Below are 18,342 nucleotides of genomic sequence, written 5' to 3' on the forward strand. Positions count from 1 at the left end.
GTATTGATCCTCGCCTTTCTCCCCTCCCCCCACTCCACAAACTTTCTGCTCCTAATGTGTTTTTGAACTGCTTCCGTGAACGGCCCACCTCTGACCAAGCGACGATGTCTTGTGACGTCACGTTACGTGACGTCATGATGATGTCAGATGGTGACGTCATCCCGTGATGCTTTTTTGCTTCACTGGTGTTGACACTGTTGACGCGCGACATCGACGCCACCAACGGTCAAATTTTGTGTTTGATGGGGCATCTAATGCTTTCGCTTAAAAAAAAAAACGAAAGTGACGCTGGCCTCACTGCTGACTCCCACGGGAAAAACGGGAAGTAGTAGCAATTCAAACCAGCCACAATTTTCTTTTTCTGTGCATCATTGCAGCGTCGAACGTGAATTCTGCACCTAGAAAGCTCTGCGCGCTTTGATGCTTCATGAAATGCAAACAACAGCACGAACACGATCTTAGCAAATAAGGGCGCATCGTAACACCGCTCGATACCAGAAGTACACTTTCCGTCGGCCATTATACAGGCGTATAAGAAGGATCTGTAGCGACGACGGCGACCACGCTCACCACTTAAGCTATCTAAACGATAGATTGGTTTAAATAAATTACCCGCACGACACCCTATACAAGGCCTATAACGAAGCGTGTAAAATCGAAAATCACCGCTAGCTACAGGAGGCGATAAAACACAGCGTAACGAGCCGCTAGCATTCACTGTAACGAAATACTCAGTGCGCTCCCAAACATAAACAATATCCTTCCCTATTGCAAAACCCAGCGCCACTGGGTACCAGCGTCCAGTGCCATGCCTGATTATGGGCCCAGCGTCGCGCTGGATACTGGGCCGCTGGAGCGGCGTTTTACTGGGAGGAGCTGGGTACTCAAGTGCAAAACGGCTCTAGAGCGTAGAAACGGCGGTGCTTACGTGCCGTACACAAATATATTACTAAAGAAAGTCATATAGAAAGCATTAGTGCAATAAAAAAAAAGACGTATGAAAAAAAAAAAAAAAAACTCCACCACCAGGATTTGAACTCGCCACCTCTCAATCTCCAAGCGAGTACTCTACCACTGCGCCACGTTGAAACACGTCAACGTCGCTGTAAAAGGGCTAGTCAATACAGTAAGACAGCGTTTCGCTTCATATTTCCGTGTTGCGTATACAAGGAAGACGCGATCTTCCTTTCCAAATCACGCTTGCTTCTTTATTAGACACAAACAAAGGGTGGCCGGAAACGAATGAAATGCCCAAAATGGGAAGAGCGCTAGGTTTCTTTAAGAATTCCCGTTTTAACTCCGAAAAATATCAAATGGATCGAGGACCAGCCTACAGTTTGACGGCTGTTACTGTCGATTTTTAACAGCCGTTTCTCGCCCTTGCTAATGATGAACATGCACAGAAGCTTTATGATGACTCGTTCGATAAAACACGCGCCTGCATGAATTTATACTGAGTATTTCTCGCGCGAGCGACAATATCACTGCGGGCGGGCGTGTCTGTATTCTGACTTGCAGTTCTATCGATAACTACAACTATAAAACCGCTACGCAAAAACAAATAGAATTAGTTGAAAAAAGATGCCAGTGTGTTAGTTCACTAACGCGTACCAGCTGATACGTATGTGTTCTGACGTATGAGTCAGAGAAGTACCGGCGAGTGCGGCCAGCTGCTTTCGGTGAGCCTGCGTTCGTTGCTGAAAGCGCGTCGCATCGATGGTCATCGCTCCTTGTGCGGATACCGTACACAAGAAAAAATGGTTAATTTAGGTTAACGGATGTCCAGACTATACTTTACATAATATCTTACACGTTGGAATTGCGTGTACTTAAACGAAGAAGCGCCGGTGGCATGAACGCGGACTCGGCCGGTACGCTAGGCCTAACACTCGCTGGGAGCCGCACTGGGTTGGACCGATCTCGGCGCAAATGAGTTGCGATGGTTGAAGTTTCTGCATTTTAGCCTCGAAACCTTTTTAACTGTTACCTAACGTATTGCTGAAGTAAGTGGAAGTGCGAGAATTGCCCGAGATGCGTTTCCGGTGTGGCGATATCGAACGACGGCTGTTTTTCTGGCCTCCGTTCGGAGGGGTCGCGAAGCCAGAGCTCATTTACTTCTTGCCAACTGCACGGCGATGTAACAATTTGCTCTGTTTGTTCAGACCAATGCCTTCAGACTTATAAACATTAAAATATGAAGTCATTACCGCAACACATCACGAATGCAAAACTGATATATATGAGCGGCATGCACGAAATGTGTATTCACTACGTGCTCCGCAAAAATTAACGACTTCATTGGCACTGCATGAATAAAAAGAAGCGTGGTAGAAAGCAATATTATTAGTGTTGGCTGCTTTGGGTTATTAACATATTTTGCTCCACATTCGACAGGGAAACAATAAAAGTGACCGTGATTTCACATATATCACGTATATTATGAAAATAGTGCGCATCTCCTCGTCTTTCTCTGCAAAGCTAGAATTTGCGACACATGTTTGGGACCCGTTAGGATAGCATCTATCGGTACCATCGAATCAGACTCGCAAGTACTATCGAATATATGAAGCAACGAGTGCCTTACAAAAGTGCTTCCGGAAGTACCAAGGGTCGTGTATCGGCGTAACCGAAAATATAAAGACATGTTAGTGCATGCAAAAATGGGCCTTCATTCTACTACATATATAGCCCCTTGTTTTATTCCAAGATGTAAGTCTTGCAAATAGCTTAATGATGACGTTATAGTTCAAACGCGACCGGAAGTGATTACGTCCATGATATAAAATCTAGTTTCACCTGCACTACTTCAAACGCTATCTCAATGATCGAATGCTCACGTTGCACAAACACAAACAGTACAATGCCGAAATAAAGCAGTCTGTTAATATTAGTTTAAACAGGCAAACGTGGGCACGGCGAAGAAATTACCGAAATGAGTGGCCCAGGATTTCAATGTGGCAGGTGACAACTTCGATGGTCTCAAACTTTACACACTTGAGTCAAACTTCCGATCCCTGAGCGAAAGAAAATACAAAGAGTCATACCTGATTCACAAGAAAAATTGGTATGGTGGAAAAAGGAGCGGGACGAAGTGCGGAGACGAACTCAAAACCATGGGCACCAACTTCCAAATGGAAGTTGGTGCCCGTGTTTTTCAGTTCGTGTCTTCACTACGTCCCCGTCCTTTTTGCGTCATACCTATTTTTCTCAAGTAATGAACCAACTAGCTCGGCGACAATCCCTGTTGAATCTTATTCACAAGTTTAAAGCACTCCAGCAAAATAGGTATAATCGTTTCAAAAATGGCTCTTGAATCCATGCACTATCGTAGATACACAACGAATACCAGTGAGAATAAAGCGTTTCTCCTAGAAATTTATAACCTTTCTTATCACTAGACACCGGATTTTAGGCAAATGCCTACTTTGTTCCTTGCGTTCCTATCGTGCCACTTTTATATATGAGCACGAATTAGAGGTTAAGAAGGGCTTTTATAGTGTTTTTATAGTGCCTATGAATGCCTATTTTTGGGGTTCGTGCCTAAAAGCCTATAAGTGCCTATAAATGCCTATTTTCAAAAATGGCGCCTATATAAGCACTATTTAACCTCAAATTTCACTCTCCAGTGCAGTTTGCAACCGTTATTCATGTTACCGGGCAATAGTGAACTTTTAAAACTCTATGGGGTTCAACCTAGCCCACCAGTTCAATCAACTTCCGGAAAAACAACCGCTAGCCGTAGTGAACATGAATGGAAGCCCGTCTCAGCGTCTGTAGGGGAATGGGGAGAGGGAAATAAAGATGAGAATCGGAAAGAAGAGGAAGAGGAGAGTGGCGTCCATTGCCGACGACGCGGCGGCGGGTGGCTTGTACAGCCGGTTGTCCAGTGTCCCCAAGGAAGTCAAGAACAGCCTTGAAGGCCTGGGTGGGCAGGGAACAGGAGGTCCCTCTGTGCAGCCGCGGAAAGGTGGAGAACGAGTGCGAAACCGTGGAATGCCGTCAGGGGAAAGGAGGGCTTAGATCAAAATAAACAAAAAAATGTGATGCGCACGCGGCTTTTGTTTTATTTGTAATTTACTTCTGAAAAATCCGCACGCGCGGTCACATAAGAAATTGTATTTAGGCACTGGGAGTTGTTGCGTTCCCAATAAAGAGCGTCTTACCACAAGAATGTTTCAAATTGGTTCATTATGAGCCGAGAAACCGTGATGCGAGAAGGCGATCTTGAAACCCTTACCACTAGCCCCGTGTAGCCTTTGCAAACCAAGTCCCTTCCCTGTCCTCTTCAGTATCGGCCCCGTAAGATCACATGACGCAGACGCATCAAAACAGCATGCGCATGACGTGCCAGGGCCAGCTCATGAACGCGATCGGTGTTGTGTCGTTTCGGCGTTCGTTTCTGTGGAATGGACCCCTCAGTGCGCGCACGTTTGGAGAGGCTGGCTCGGATCGTGTATCGTTACCGCGTCGCTCAGCTAGAACTGCTTTAAGGGACGATGCACCATGTCGTCTCGAATACTTCTCGCAGCGTCATATGCTACTGTTAGCGACGTCAGAGACTCAGAGCATCAATGTCTACGTAGGTGAGCTACGTAAGAGTACAGAGCACAGTAAGTATTCAGGGCCACTCATTGTTGTACGTCTGCCCCTCCATCTTGGGGTGCGCGCCTACGAGAAGAAGGGCAACGGCGTTCAGATTGAAATTTCGCGTCTTTCCGCGGCGCGGCGCGTTGCTAACCTTGGCAGACGTGAATCGTGAGCGCCCAGCGCATGCATTACACTTGTCAGCTCGAAATGCTCACACCTGGTGAGGGGCCCTTCGGGGTGTTCACCAACAGGGGAGAAATTGACCCTACGCGATTAGCCCCGGCCAATACGAGGCATCCCTCTCTTCTGGCCTTTTAGGGGTGTGGGTGTCTGCTCCTGTGCCGCCCTTCTCAGCCACGCCGAAAAGAAAGTGACCCAGGAGTGCGTTGATTCGCCGGTGTGCACTTGACTCGCCATGCTAGACATTAAAAGGAGAGGCCGTATTCTGCAAACCGTGCGGGAAAAGGGAGAATTGCATGGCTATGTTGAACCGTTGGCGCCTTTGTGCCATCATAAACAACATTTTTGGCTTTCCTGTCGTAGGTGCAGGTCGGGTACATCTTTGTTTGAAATTATTTGAATTTATGTAAAAATTTATTGTGCCAATAATTACGATTTTGGAGGCCTAAAACGGTGTTTTGCCTGCCTTTTTTGGCGCCTAAAACGCGCTTTTTTTAGTGCCTGAAAATCCGGCCTCTACTTATCACCGTGAAATTATCATTGCCACACGGTGCTTATTTTAACAGCTATGATTCAGCGAAACAACCACTTCCCCTCTTACCGTTTCGACGCCAACCTGCCCACCTCGCCCTCTCACCTCGCTTAAAAAAACTGACTGCTTCCTGTTTCCTGCTTCTGGAAAGCAAAATGACGTCTCCCGGTTCGATGCCTAGCTCTTCGCTCTTTCAAGGTGTGTGCCGTTCAGTGTAATCGGGGAGAAAACGCGTACTTTGTGCGACGTGGTTATTACCACTTATCTTGTCTCCTCCCCGATTACACTGAACCGCACACAACTTGAAGCAGCGAAGAGCTGAGCCTTGAAGGTTCCGTGAACCGAAAGTGCTGTAGCAGACGACGCACCGTTTTGCTATCCACCTATTGTGCCCGCCAGCCCGTCTTTCTCCTCTGTCCCCGTTTTCACACTTGCCCTCTATTCGTCTCATATTTTGGTTGGGGGAGAGGTTACAAAGCATACACATAGACGCGCTAAAACAGTCAGTTACAGCTTTGAAGAAGACAAGACCAGTTGTCGAAGCGTTGGCTCCTGCGACATTCTGTGTTGAGAAATTTTTCGCCTCTTCACGCATAAATGCAGCTTCTTTTTTCGCAGTGCCACCCAAACATTATTCTATCCTCTTTCGTTTCAAAAATTAAGTCAATAAAATACTGCCTCATGTTCGGTATGTTGAATTTATTAATTACACAGGCGGCAAAAGCATATTAGGGCGAATACGCTTAAGATGTCGTTTCCCAGAAATTCCTCTGCAGGCGTCAGTGTCGGCGTCGTCGTTGGTTGAGCGAAAAAGTCGGCGCTTTCCGTGTGCGAAAAATCGCGATGGCTGCAAATAATAAAAATCATGCGTCCGAGACGGAATCGAACCCAGCTCTTTTGCGTGGCGAGAGGGTGTCCTGCCACAAACCCACGCCAGTGATTGAAAGGCTTGTGGAAAAAAAAAAGCTATATAAGTGTAATATAGTGGGGAAATCCACGTTAACACGTGTATTTTGCATGGCAGAATCGTGAAATCGAAGCAGGCGTCGCACCACGTGAATCACGGAACCACTGGGTGGCTTAAAGGCCCACCCATTGCAAAGCGCTCAGGCATAAATAATGCCTAAGGTTACGAACCTATATTGGGTACTTTCCCAATTCGTGCAATGGTGAATTATGGCGTAGTGGTCACTTCGCAATTTTACTTATAGTAGGCATTCGTGGTTACGTTTATACCACCCATGTTATGAGCATAACGCTGCTTTCCTGGAGGCACGGTTTAGGTCGATGAGAACAGTCGCTGGAAGTACTTGCACTGCAGTCACACTCGATACACAGAAAAAACGCTCACGCAGGAACAAATATGGCTGGGAAGCAGCCGCAATCTTTCGCTTACGTAAAGCTAACATTGCGCCTTGTCGCTTTGTTGACAATACCTAGAAACACCGCCGCGTGACCTAGCTGGCCTACTGCACAACCGTAGAGTTCCATAGCGGTAGCTTTCCAAAAGCAAAAGACTACACATGGCCTCCACGATTACCCACTGGTCGCGCGCTATTAAAGACACTCTAAAGAGAAAAACGATTTTTCTCTTCCAAAATACCCAAAACACCAGGCTACCCACGTGAAGACGCTTGGTAAACGAGAAAACGGTCAAAAAGAAACTGCGGGTGGCGGCACCACATTGTAATTTCCGCACCAACCACCATGACTCCACAGATTCTGATGGTGTCTACTAGGGCATACGCTGTTCCTAATCGGTAAAAATGAACTAGATCGTCCTCTGGGGAGACCATAGACTTAACATACCATGATCCAGGAAAATTGATTACGGGCAATGTCGCTAAAATATGAAAAATACACAATTAAATCCGTAAGGTCAAGCGCGAAGATTTTGGCACGAAATAAAAAGTGAAACTTTGACTTCATTTTCTACTCTATTAATAGAGGTATAATGCTGAAATTAGCGTCATAGAGCTTTCAGAGTAAAGTTGATCAATATAAACCGATTCATCGTTTCACTTCAGTGCGCCTTTAAACGGTGCTTTCCTTGAATGGGTGCACTTCTGCACTCAACGGAACGATAGACATATGAAAGAAGATGCCGCTTGTTTGAGAGCGCCACCCAACTTAGTAGAGCACCCTTGACATGACGCCGCATTCCATCGTAACCACTGGAATGCGCCGTGCTCTGAAGGATGGATTTGACCTTTTCGTACTATTAGTTAGCCAGATCCCGGAGAGATTCCCAGTTTTGTCAAACACGGGCCATCCTGCAAAACACCCTTGGCTAGCGAATGAGAATGCTATGCAAACTGGGCCCAATTATGCTACTGCGCTCTACTCTTGACGCCTAAGCTTTAGCGTCCTCCAAGTTTTTTTTAACAATCCCTCAACTCTCGTGTTATAACAAATCTTTCATCAAAAAAACTATCATGGACGGAAAGACATAATATACTGGATGGTACTGCCAATAAGATAAAGGGTTGTTCTGCAATGTATATTCAACAAGTGAAGGTCGCCAAAGTCTTGTTTCATGAACTATTATTGATTTTGTTTAATTTGAAAAGGCCCCTGAAATGGCTCTGATTGAAAGAAGTAGGCCATCCTCCTCTTTGAGCGTTTCCTGCATTTACGCTGGGCTTCTTGGCGCACACAACGTGAACATGAAAAGGTTCGGAAAGAAACACAAAACTTTGGAGGGAAAATCATCTTTTTTTTCACAGGAAAAATTAAAGAAAAACCCAATAGTTGCAATGCAAGCGGGTGCAACCAATTGATCTAAACCACGCAAAACTTTGTTTTGCGTGGTTTAGATTAGTGGTAGCGATATGCTACACCTCCAACGCTTCTTGCACAGAAATGCATCCGAAAGCCATCACGTAGCCAATGGTCGACATGTATGGCCCCACCTACTACGAATAAAAACGAACGACAGTGGCACTTCTGGAAACATTTCGCTTCATAATGATAAAGCAAACCATCATAATCAAATCATAAGCATAAGCAAATCATAATGAACGCCATGCTAGATGCTTGCCAAGTCTCTCAATGGGCATGTGAGTTCATCTGCAGGCTGTAACCATTCAGTGCACCATTTGAACAGCGAAGCTGTTTAGAAAATCGTTCCTTGTGAGTCGATCCAGAAAACTATCATCATCATAAACGGGTATGTGACACAGAAATTGGGTAAATGTCACTACTGACAACTGGTCCACTGAAAAAGAAGAAGGCAACAGTTAGCCCAACAAATATGGCTGCAAATAAACGGGTATGTGCCACATAAATTGGGTAAATGTCACTACTGACAACTGGTCCACTGAAAAAGAAGAAGGCAACAGTTAGCCCAACAAATATGGCTGCAAATAAACGGGTATGTGACACAGAAATTGGGTAAATGTCACTACTGACAACTGGTCCACTGAAAAAGAAGGCAACAGTTAGCCCAACAAATATGGCTGCAAATAAACGGTTATGTGCCACAGAAATTGGGTAAATCCTACTACTCACCAATGGTCCGCTAAAAGTGATGAAGGCAACAGTTAGCCCAACAAATAGCTGCGAAACTACGCCAACGACGCAATGACCGCCAGTACGTACAACCAGAGAATACTAGCGAAGAGGAAAGGTAACGGCAGCTGCGAGAAAACCACGAAGCGATGGAAGGCCGACGCCAACCACGACGTGCCCGTAGATATATGAGAGGTGCGAACGCTTGGTTTCAGCGCGAGTTTCTGTCTCTGGTGTTTGGACAACCGGTTTCTCTCTCTGGTGTTGGCTATCTGTGGTTTAGGTCGAACCTCTCTGCGCTGAGAATCAACGTAGAAACAACCCGGCCATCTAGCTAAAGCCCAGCAACAACCTAGAAGCAACATAGAACCTTTATCACCTAGTTAAGGTCTAGAAACAACATAGAAGCAACCAGATTAGTCTTCAGAATCGTCCAGGTTTACTGTTTGAAGCCTTGCGCGGCTTAGTGCAGGCTTCGCCAAGTTTTTGAACTGCTACTGCTTGTTGTGTTCATAGATATTGAAGCGAACGCGACATGCGGTTGGAGTTCCATCTTAATTTAAAAACATGTGGGCACGAAAGCACGCGTAATCATATCGTTGCACATCGACAAAAATTCAGCCACTGGCTTTTGTTTACAACACAGCAGCTTAAGAAGAAGATGATGATGATGCTCCTGGGATTATTGGCAGCTAGCCATTCAGATGGATCGGCCAAGAGGTTATGGCGTCAATTAAGAAGAAGAGTTATTCTTAAATTATCGTAATCCTAGAGACTACTAAATGAAACATTTTTTGTACACTTTAAGGCAAACAAACTACCAGTAAATCGTTATGATGCAAGGCCATCAGCTGGAAATTATTAGCCATTCATGCAGCTACTAAATTGATTTGACTGACATATGAATTCTTCTACAGCACTGCACAAATTCCCGTCAGAGTGTTCCAGCAGAGATGCCCCGAATAACAGTGCAGTCGAACTGGCTGGCACACCAAGTTGGTTCGGTGGTTTCCTTTATGAATGTTGCTGCATTGTTGTTGTTGTACCCTCTGCTACATGGCTCATAGCCACTCTGGGGGACTGGCCAAGAATTGATAGTATGAATTTTTTAAAGCATTTTGAGTATTTAGTGTTGATGACAATAAAAATAAATAAACAAAAAAATAATAAATAAATAAAGAGTACGTAACATTGTGAGAAACTCCGTTTTCTTTTTGTTTTCGTGGATGCCTTTATGCTCTCATTATGCAAGCTGTAGGCTGTTGCCTACAAAACTTGACATATTTCTGAGTTAAGAACACGTAGGTATTGCTTCCATCAAATAAATTAGCTCACTAGGTCTGCCCGGCCCACGCCTCCTCATGAGTAGGCTGTGTGACCGACATACAAATAATATGCACAGACGTTGCATTCGCCTAAATATTTCATAAACGAATAACTTAGTGTCCCACACGTGCGCTGTTCTTTATATGTAGCGATATGGAGTCTGTGCATGACGGTATATGTTTCTTGTGTGCATCTTGGAAGCTTTCATAAAGACATTCCCCCTTTTAGGCAAATCCACGAATGATCTTGGCTAGTAAGCGTTTACTATTCTTGTCTTCCATTGCCTACTGATGAGATTTCTTTTTTTGCGCTGAGGTCCTTCATAGAAATGAATTTTAAATAAATTTATGAAACCACTCAATTTTTGGCCAATCCTCCAAAGTGCGTGTGAGCCACATTGACTTGGCGAACAAGAGCAGCAAGAAATGGTCTAGCAACAAACCTCTCGACGCCTTCTGTTGGACCAAGAAACGAAGCTGTACCACAGTTTGTCGTTGCTTGACAGAAAGCAAATAAAAGTGCGCTTTTCTGGGTCCGTCAAGCGACGCCGAAGTGTGGAAACAGAGGAAGACGAAGCAGCAGCAACGGGTCATGTAGCCGTCAGGGTCCAAAAGAGTGGCGTCAGTTGCTGCCGTCACGTGTCACACTACCTCTAGCGCGACCAGAAGCCGCCAGAGTGTCGAAGACGGCGACGCCACCGGCCGCGCCGCCTGCGACAGGTGGGCGGCCCTATAATGCTATGGTGGTGGCCGCGGACATGGAAGCAGCTGGCCTCACAGAATGCCGCTGCCTGCGTCGGGCCGTTCAGGCGCTGCTGGGCGTCGCCGTCGTAGCACTGGCCATGGTCAACGGCGGCCTGCTCACCTCCTACTTCAGCGGTAACAGCGGCGACGGCTTTGGACTGCGATACGCAAGGTGAGTGAGCTCCCGAAATTGCAGGTTAAAGGATGCACGGTAGAGAGGAAGTGGTGCCGTTTCGGGGAGCGAAAGTGTGGGACCTTAAATGCGGTGATGCCACTTTCGCGGGCGCATTGTTGTCCCGTAGTCCTTAAAGCTGCAACTGAGGCTGGTTGGTGTATGTACAGGGTCGTCCACTTCTAAGGTTAATACATAATCGGTATTGAATACCTCATAGAAGCTGATGTTTCATACGTAATTCAGAAAATCATTATCGTGTTTATCGGTACGATGATTAGATGTCATATAACGGATGTTCCCCTCGTGAAGTAGAACAAGTGTTCTAGTTTTACCGGCTTGAATGCTAACGGCGGTTTCACCTAGATGTGGTCGACACTGTAAAGTGCTCGCAAATTCAAACGCGATAACTGGCCTGCGTTGCCACCGGTGCTTTCTTGTGCAACCGGTGAGATTTGAGATCACCAACTTGACTCATGATGGTACACAAATAAATATGCAGCACCGGTCTTTGTCCATGAGAGAATCTGAGCTCCAGGCGATCACCCAGCGCTTACCGGTGGCACAAGAGAACTCCAGCTGCCTTGCAGGGCAGCTATCGCGTCTGAATTGATGAGCACTCTAATTGTAGCTCTTGAACGTGCTGCTGTGCTTTTCTTTTTTGAAACGAAACACGATACGAAGGCTTGCTGTGTCCAATTCTACGTTTGGCGTGAAACACAGCTCGACTGGAAGTTCTGCGATAAGACTATACTGTGGCGTCCTACAGAACGAAATTTCCGGAGCCCTCCACTGCGGCGTCTCTCATAATCATATCGTGATTTTGGGACGTTAAACCCCAAATATTATAGTTGATACATCGGCATATCATGGCCTGTGACATCATAGAGAAACAAGTATTCTGTGTTTTGTATATAGCTATTAAAAACTATTAAAAACGGTCGTCAACATAGGATTCTTTCGTAGTTGTGTTGGTTTTACAAATATCTATCTATCTATCTATCTATCTATCTATCTATCTATCTATCTATCTATCTATCTATCTATCTATCTATCTATCTATCTATCTATCTATCTATCTATCTATCTATCTATCTATCTATGTCTGTCCGTGTCGATGCGATATATCGGTACAACAAAATGTACAAGAGAACTTATGGTTCGCTTAAACGCCGTGCCCTATCCTATAGTAAACGTTACACAAAGCTGACGAGAAAGGACGTCTTTGCAGTGGCGTTTCAAGCTGCGCACCTTCAAGGCGCACAAGCTGACACTGACGGAAAGCCGTCAGCACCCATTTAGTTATAGCGTAGCTTTACGATAGTCCTGAACGTGTTTATTTTGACGGCTATCACGCATTCCATGCGAACGACTATACAAGTATTCCGGCACGGTATGCGTCACATCCGCTTGGCTCAAGCAGCAATGACTTCGCAAACAATGTTTTACGGCAGCATGAAACAGAACACCGCCCTGATTGCGGAGCTGAAGATTCGACGGATCGTGACGGTGTGCCTAAGGAGGCCTAATGCTTTAAGCGCGTGCGCTTTGAAAGTACGGCACCACAGCGTTGAAAACTGATATATTAATATTTTTCTCACAGGCGCACAGCTAACTGAGGCTTTCTTGTATATACGCATTTTTATGCCATGCACAGGTGGGGCCTATGGCAGCAGGCAGGCACCACACCATCTCCGCTGGACACTGATCTTCAGGATGGCGCGCAGCGGCGACTCGAATCCGAAGACGAGCGAGTGGAAATGGGCGACGGTGGTCCGCAGCTAAGTGCCCGGAGCGGCGACGCAGAAGCCATGGAAGAAAGTGATAAGAAAGTGGCTGGGATCCCGAAAGGCGACAACGATAAAAGGACCGAAAGACCAACCAACTCGTCGGCTCCCCGACTGCTGAGACATCCGACAAAACGAATTGCCAGGCATTATCCTCCTCAGCCCGAACGAGACGCCCGCCGGCTTCGGTTCAAAGACAGCGACACAGCCTGTTCACAACCGGAGTGTCTTTGGTACCTGCACCACACCAACAACAAACTAGACCGTAGTGTGAACCCGTGCGACGACTTTTACGGTCACGTGTGCGGTCCGCGGTGGTTCTCGCCGAACGCCAAGCCTACTTTCGAAGCTGAGAGCGTGGAGAAGCTTATGAGCTGTCTCGACGTCAACATACGCGTAGAGAAGCACAGTCCCCTGCACTGGGTTCGCAACGTAGCGTTCATCTACCAGTCGTGCCTTACGTCCAACGGCTCTCGCGAAATCAGAGAGCAGCTTTTCGCGAGACAGCATAAAAGGCCTCCAGCATCATCTCGGTCCTTCCCTGACGTTCCAGCCGTGGTGTTTCGCATCGGACTACAGGGGCTGGTACCACAGCTGCAGAGCGATTACATGGATCAGCTGGGAGTTAATCCTCTTGCAAGCGTATACGTAGCTCCTGCAGGACAGCAGGGAGCAGGCGGCGAGAACCAGTACGTGCCTTATGTCGACTCACCTGAACTACTTATGAAAAGGTTCTTTCTCCGCTACCCGGATCGTACTGAAAGCGATTATAAGCGCCTTATAGAGAAATCGCTGTTCGACGTCGAAAATGCGTCGCAGGTTGCCAGTAAGATTGTTTACATGGAGAAGCGCCTGATGAACATCGTCTCCAATTACGGTGCCAAGATCAAAGCAAGCACAGCTGTTACGGATCGAATGACGACATTCGGAAACTCCACTGTGAGATGGCTGTCGCACCTTTTTCCAAAGTCCTTTGGTGGCCGGTTAAACGTTCGCATACTGGATGAAGATTACGTACGTCACGTAACCGAGCTGCTGAAGCACGTCTTTACTCCCGATGACGTCGCCGATTACTTCTATTTCCGCACACTCGTTGAATACTCTTCGTTCCTCAACATCACTCCACTAATACCGCTGAGCTACGACACTCATCTGAACTCCGTGCCTCTTCGCATTCAAGGTTGTCTACACATGGTTGAGAACATCTATAAACACGGCATGCGCATGCTTGGTATCGAGGCCCTAGGTGGAAACCTGGGTGTGTGGAGGATACCCTTCCAGCGCGAAGTTGAAGCTCTATTCGAAGACCTTCGTCACTCATTGCAGAGGTTCGTACGATTTTGGTTCAGTGGCAATACGGTAAACACTGCGCTCCGCAAGCTACGTTCCATGAAGCTCGCCTATTTAGGCGCGAATGCCGCTTACCCTACGTCGTACGCCACGTCGACTCCCGACGTAAGAAGCTTGAAAGACTTCGGCGCTTTGATCAAAGATTCTGTCAGAAGGGCCTTCAACGACACGAACAACTACGATTACCTGCACAGAACTTCGGTGTTTTCTACGTCGGTGGAGTACAACGCTGACACTAATTCCTTGTACGTGCCCCATGCTCTGGTGACCATGCCCGTCCTATTCTCTGAGACATTGCATCCAATCTTCGTTCCTATACTAGGAGCTAGGATGTTGCTGGGCATTATGAAAGCCATCGACGTCCGTAGTTCTGACGAGTCCAGAGATGGTAGCGCCTACCGCGGCTGGTGGAACGAAGAGGATTGGACAAAGTACCGAAACAGGTCGGCATGCTTTCTGGAGCAGCTGGATGACGATGTACGTAGAGTGTCTCCGCGGACCAGCTTCCGCGCGTTTCTGGATGAGTTCGTCGCGGAGAGCGCCACAATTGAGCCTCTGCTGGACGTTTACGACCGCCGCGTTGCCGACCGTGCGGACAAGTTCCGCTTCAGTCCCAAGATATTCTATTATGCCTACGCTATGGGCCACTGCGAAAAACCGGGTACCGATACAGTACAAATACGGTACAAGCATGCCATTCCAGCAAGAGTGCGAGTGAACAACGCTCTCGCTAACGATGCGCACTTTCAGAAGGTTTTCCGGTGTCGACGTAATTCGAGAATGGCGCCCAGGCGGCGCTGTAGTTACTGGAACAAGTAACCAATCTGTGCTACGGCAAAGCCCATCGATGCGCGAATACAGTTTGTCTACTGACAACGAAGGCACCAACACGGCAGCAGTGTGTGCGCCCTACAAATGGCTGTGAAAGTTCACCACCCACTGTAAAGCTGCAAGAGTCACTGGGATGCGTTGCTACGAGTTCGCGTAACCTTCCATTTGCGAGATGGCAGTACACGGAGTCGTATTGAGGACACTACGAATCGCCCTAATAAATAACAAGGTGCTTACTATTTCCAATATTACCTGCATAGTATGCAGAATATTCTTCATCCACAATGTTTACAGATGTTTTGTTTGCGATATTATTAGCGTTAAATTTGACGAACATACGGATGTTCTAGCACTTATATGAACACAATGTATGTGTGCTTCGCGCTGTTTCAGAAACGAATTAAAGGTTCCGAGTAAGACATCGAGATGCAACGTTGCGCTGAAAAAGGATTCATTGCATCATTTAAAAGTATGCTTGGATTGAAATAGTTACAAGGTAAAGAGTGAACTGGTTTACCAAGGCGACAGCCTTTATAGGTTATGAATAAAAATTATATGGCGTCCGGCAATGGCGGCTTGCGCAGAAACATCCCTAAAAGTCAGTAAGTCGATTTGTGTCTACCGAGCTCATGGGCTATCGCTTGTACTCTGCTTAAGGATAGCTATAGGTTCGGTGAAATTTTCAGCAAAATGTAAATAACGTTTGCCTGCATACGAAGGTGCCGATACAGATTTATCCGGAACACTCCGAAATAGTGTTACTGAGTTGTCCACATTTGTTCAAACAGCCTAAGAGGTACACGTTTGTTTGTTGAGAATGAAAGATGAAAATATTTTTTAACAGCGAAGCAGTCTGTAGCTAACCTGAACGCCCGCGGTATTCCCAGAAAAATCACTAAAATTGGGCTAGACCCACTACTCACCACTGGTCCAATAAAAATAGAGAATTTGTTCGCGGGAAAAAAACGTACGTGCCACAGAAATTGGGTAAATACCATTACTCACGACTGTGTCCTCCAAAGAGCGAAATTATTTGAAGAACCGACGTGTGTTTGTTGCCGAAATGTTCCTGGCCTTTTTTTAAAAGAAAATACAGCATACTCACGGGTGAATGGTGAAGAGCTTGGGCGAAGCTCCTGAAGCAATCATGGTTACACCATGAAATCTTCAGTGGTTTCGCCCAGCAGTAACCAAAGCGATACGCCGCTTTGATTATTATTCCTTTTTCCTATTTTTTTCTTCTGTTTTCAATATTTTATTTTTAAAATTTTTATTTTTTACATTTTATTTTTCTTTTTTTAGTTTTTATTGTTTTTATTTTTTATTTCTTTTTAGTTTCTTAGTTTTCTTTTTCGTTTTAGTTTTTATTGTTTTTTTATTTCTTTTTCTATCTATGGGACAGCGCCATATATCGAATGATACGGGAGACGCGACGGTGGGGACACGCCGGATGGAGCGACGACCGACCAGGTGATGCTATAAGGAGCTCCGCTCCTTAAATGTCGGCACCAATGCACTCCTAGTTTATGGTGACTATGCGAAGACCGCGAGACTAAACACCCGAAGTTCGGCATTAAGGGGTCGCTAAATGCGACACTCAAACAAACATTTAATAGAAACATTACTCAGCTTCGCTGATCGACCTTCTTTACCGAGAGGAAGGGCCGATGAATTTTAGAGCGCAGCTCTTAGGCGCCCGTTCTCGCGTTCAGCGGCGTCGCAGTATTCGTCGGTGATGTAAACGATACACATGAAAAAGTAACCGACATACATGAAAAAATAAAATGAGAAGAAATAATAACGATCGAATGGGGTCTGAACCCGGGCCTGCTGCGTGGCAGTCCAGTATTCTACCACCGAGCCACACTGGTGCTTCGAACTCATATACAAAAATACCTTATACAGGCGTCATGTCGGGCAAGGAATCGCTTTAGCCTGCGTAATATAGCGTGGCAGAAGAGTAAAATAACAACCAGTCATCACACAATACCAACAGCGCTGCAAGTGTGTAGTTTAATGCTGCCCACCCAGTGCAAAGTGCTCCGCCATAATTCTTGATCATCATCAGTCACATGCAGCATCAACAAAGTGCGCATGATACCTTACAGGCGTGTAGCGGGTACTTCGCTTATCCGCAGAAAGACGAATAACGGCGTAGGGGGGTGCTGCCCTAATGCACAAAAGTTATGATTTATGGCGTAGTCGATACCTTGCGGAAAGCCAAAACTTCAAACACAGTTGGCCTTGCCCCAACACGAAGCTGCGCTCAGAATTCGCATTAGGCAGTATCGCAATTGTCCGTAAATTTTTGGTTTAGAAGATTATGGCTGTTATAAAAAATACCAACGATATTAAACATTCTAATATTATAGTAATATAAACTTTATTTCAGCATCAACAGGGAAGAATACAACACTGGCGAGGCTACAGGGTGCTAGCAAAAAGCCTCTAACGGCTTGAGTGGAAGGGCCAATTCGACTCGAAATGTTACAAGTGGGCGTATGCGCAGCAGGGCCTATGGCCCCCTCACGGCTTCTTTACAATGATCGTATAAGTGCCGCATGACAAGGCCCCAACTCAATCGCCGTCAAACTGATTCACTGTGTTACTTCAGCGCTCGTCTATGTTCCCTTTGTTGTCCCGTGTCCGTTCTGCGCTGATTGTTGAAGATAGATTACCAACTAGCCCAATCTCAAACTTTACTTTCATGGAGTTTACGCTGGTACCCGCGTGACAGATGTATTATGCATATAAAGAGAAGCTAAAACTCCTATGGATTGTTTAGAAATTCCAGTCTGTCGCATGATTCTTTGTTCTGAACTGCGCAGAAGGCGGAAAAATAGTAGAAGTAAAGAACACGAGAGCATGCAGCTTAATAACTCGGGCAGATATGAAACGGCCTACTACAAAGGCATTTAGACGGGATAAGTACATCAAATATTATAGCTACCCGTGCCTCACAATCCGAAGAAAAATCTGGCATTGGTATTTTATCCGAGACATTCAACTGGTCATTCTCATTAAGACTTCCTGATTTCTTATCAATATTTCCGGCGGAATTTCTAGTGGTGATTATGGCTTTACGAAAGCTCAGCACATCAGCCTCAAGAGTGGCCATAGTTACAGATTCGTTATCTTTGTGTTCAGCACTCGCTGTACATAGTGATTCTCAATTATCATGTACTTTTTATTTTCTTATTTTCTTGTTCCCACCCACGCAACTTTAATCAGATTACTCTGGGTACCGGGCCACAAAGGCATAAAAATGAATGAAATGGCGGACAATCTGGCGAAAGCCGCTCCCAGTGGCCCGATACTACCAAA

General features: G+C 46.0%; 1 protein-coding gene across 1 annotated transcript; it reads left to right on the forward strand.

The window, feature by feature from the left end:
* The first annotated feature begins 10,874 nt into the window (after positions 1-10,874).
* On the forward strand, positions 10,875-15,006 carry LOC119391825 (neprilysin-11). Its single transcript, XM_037659473.2, has 2 exons — positions 10,875-11,050; positions 12,708-15,006. Exons 1-2 carry the CDS (start codon positions 10,875-10,877, stop codon positions 15,004-15,006), a joined length of 2,475 nt encoding a protein of 824 aa, XP_037515401.1.
* The last annotated feature ends 3,336 nt before the right edge of the window (positions 15,007-18,342 follow it).

This window comes from Rhipicephalus sanguineus, chromosome 4 (assembly GCF_013339695.2).
Source record: "Rhipicephalus sanguineus isolate Rsan-2018 chromosome 4, BIME_Rsan_1.4, whole genome shotgun sequence".
Lineage (NCBI taxonomy): Eukaryota > Metazoa > Arthropoda > Arachnida > Ixodida > Ixodidae > Rhipicephalus > Rhipicephalus sanguineus.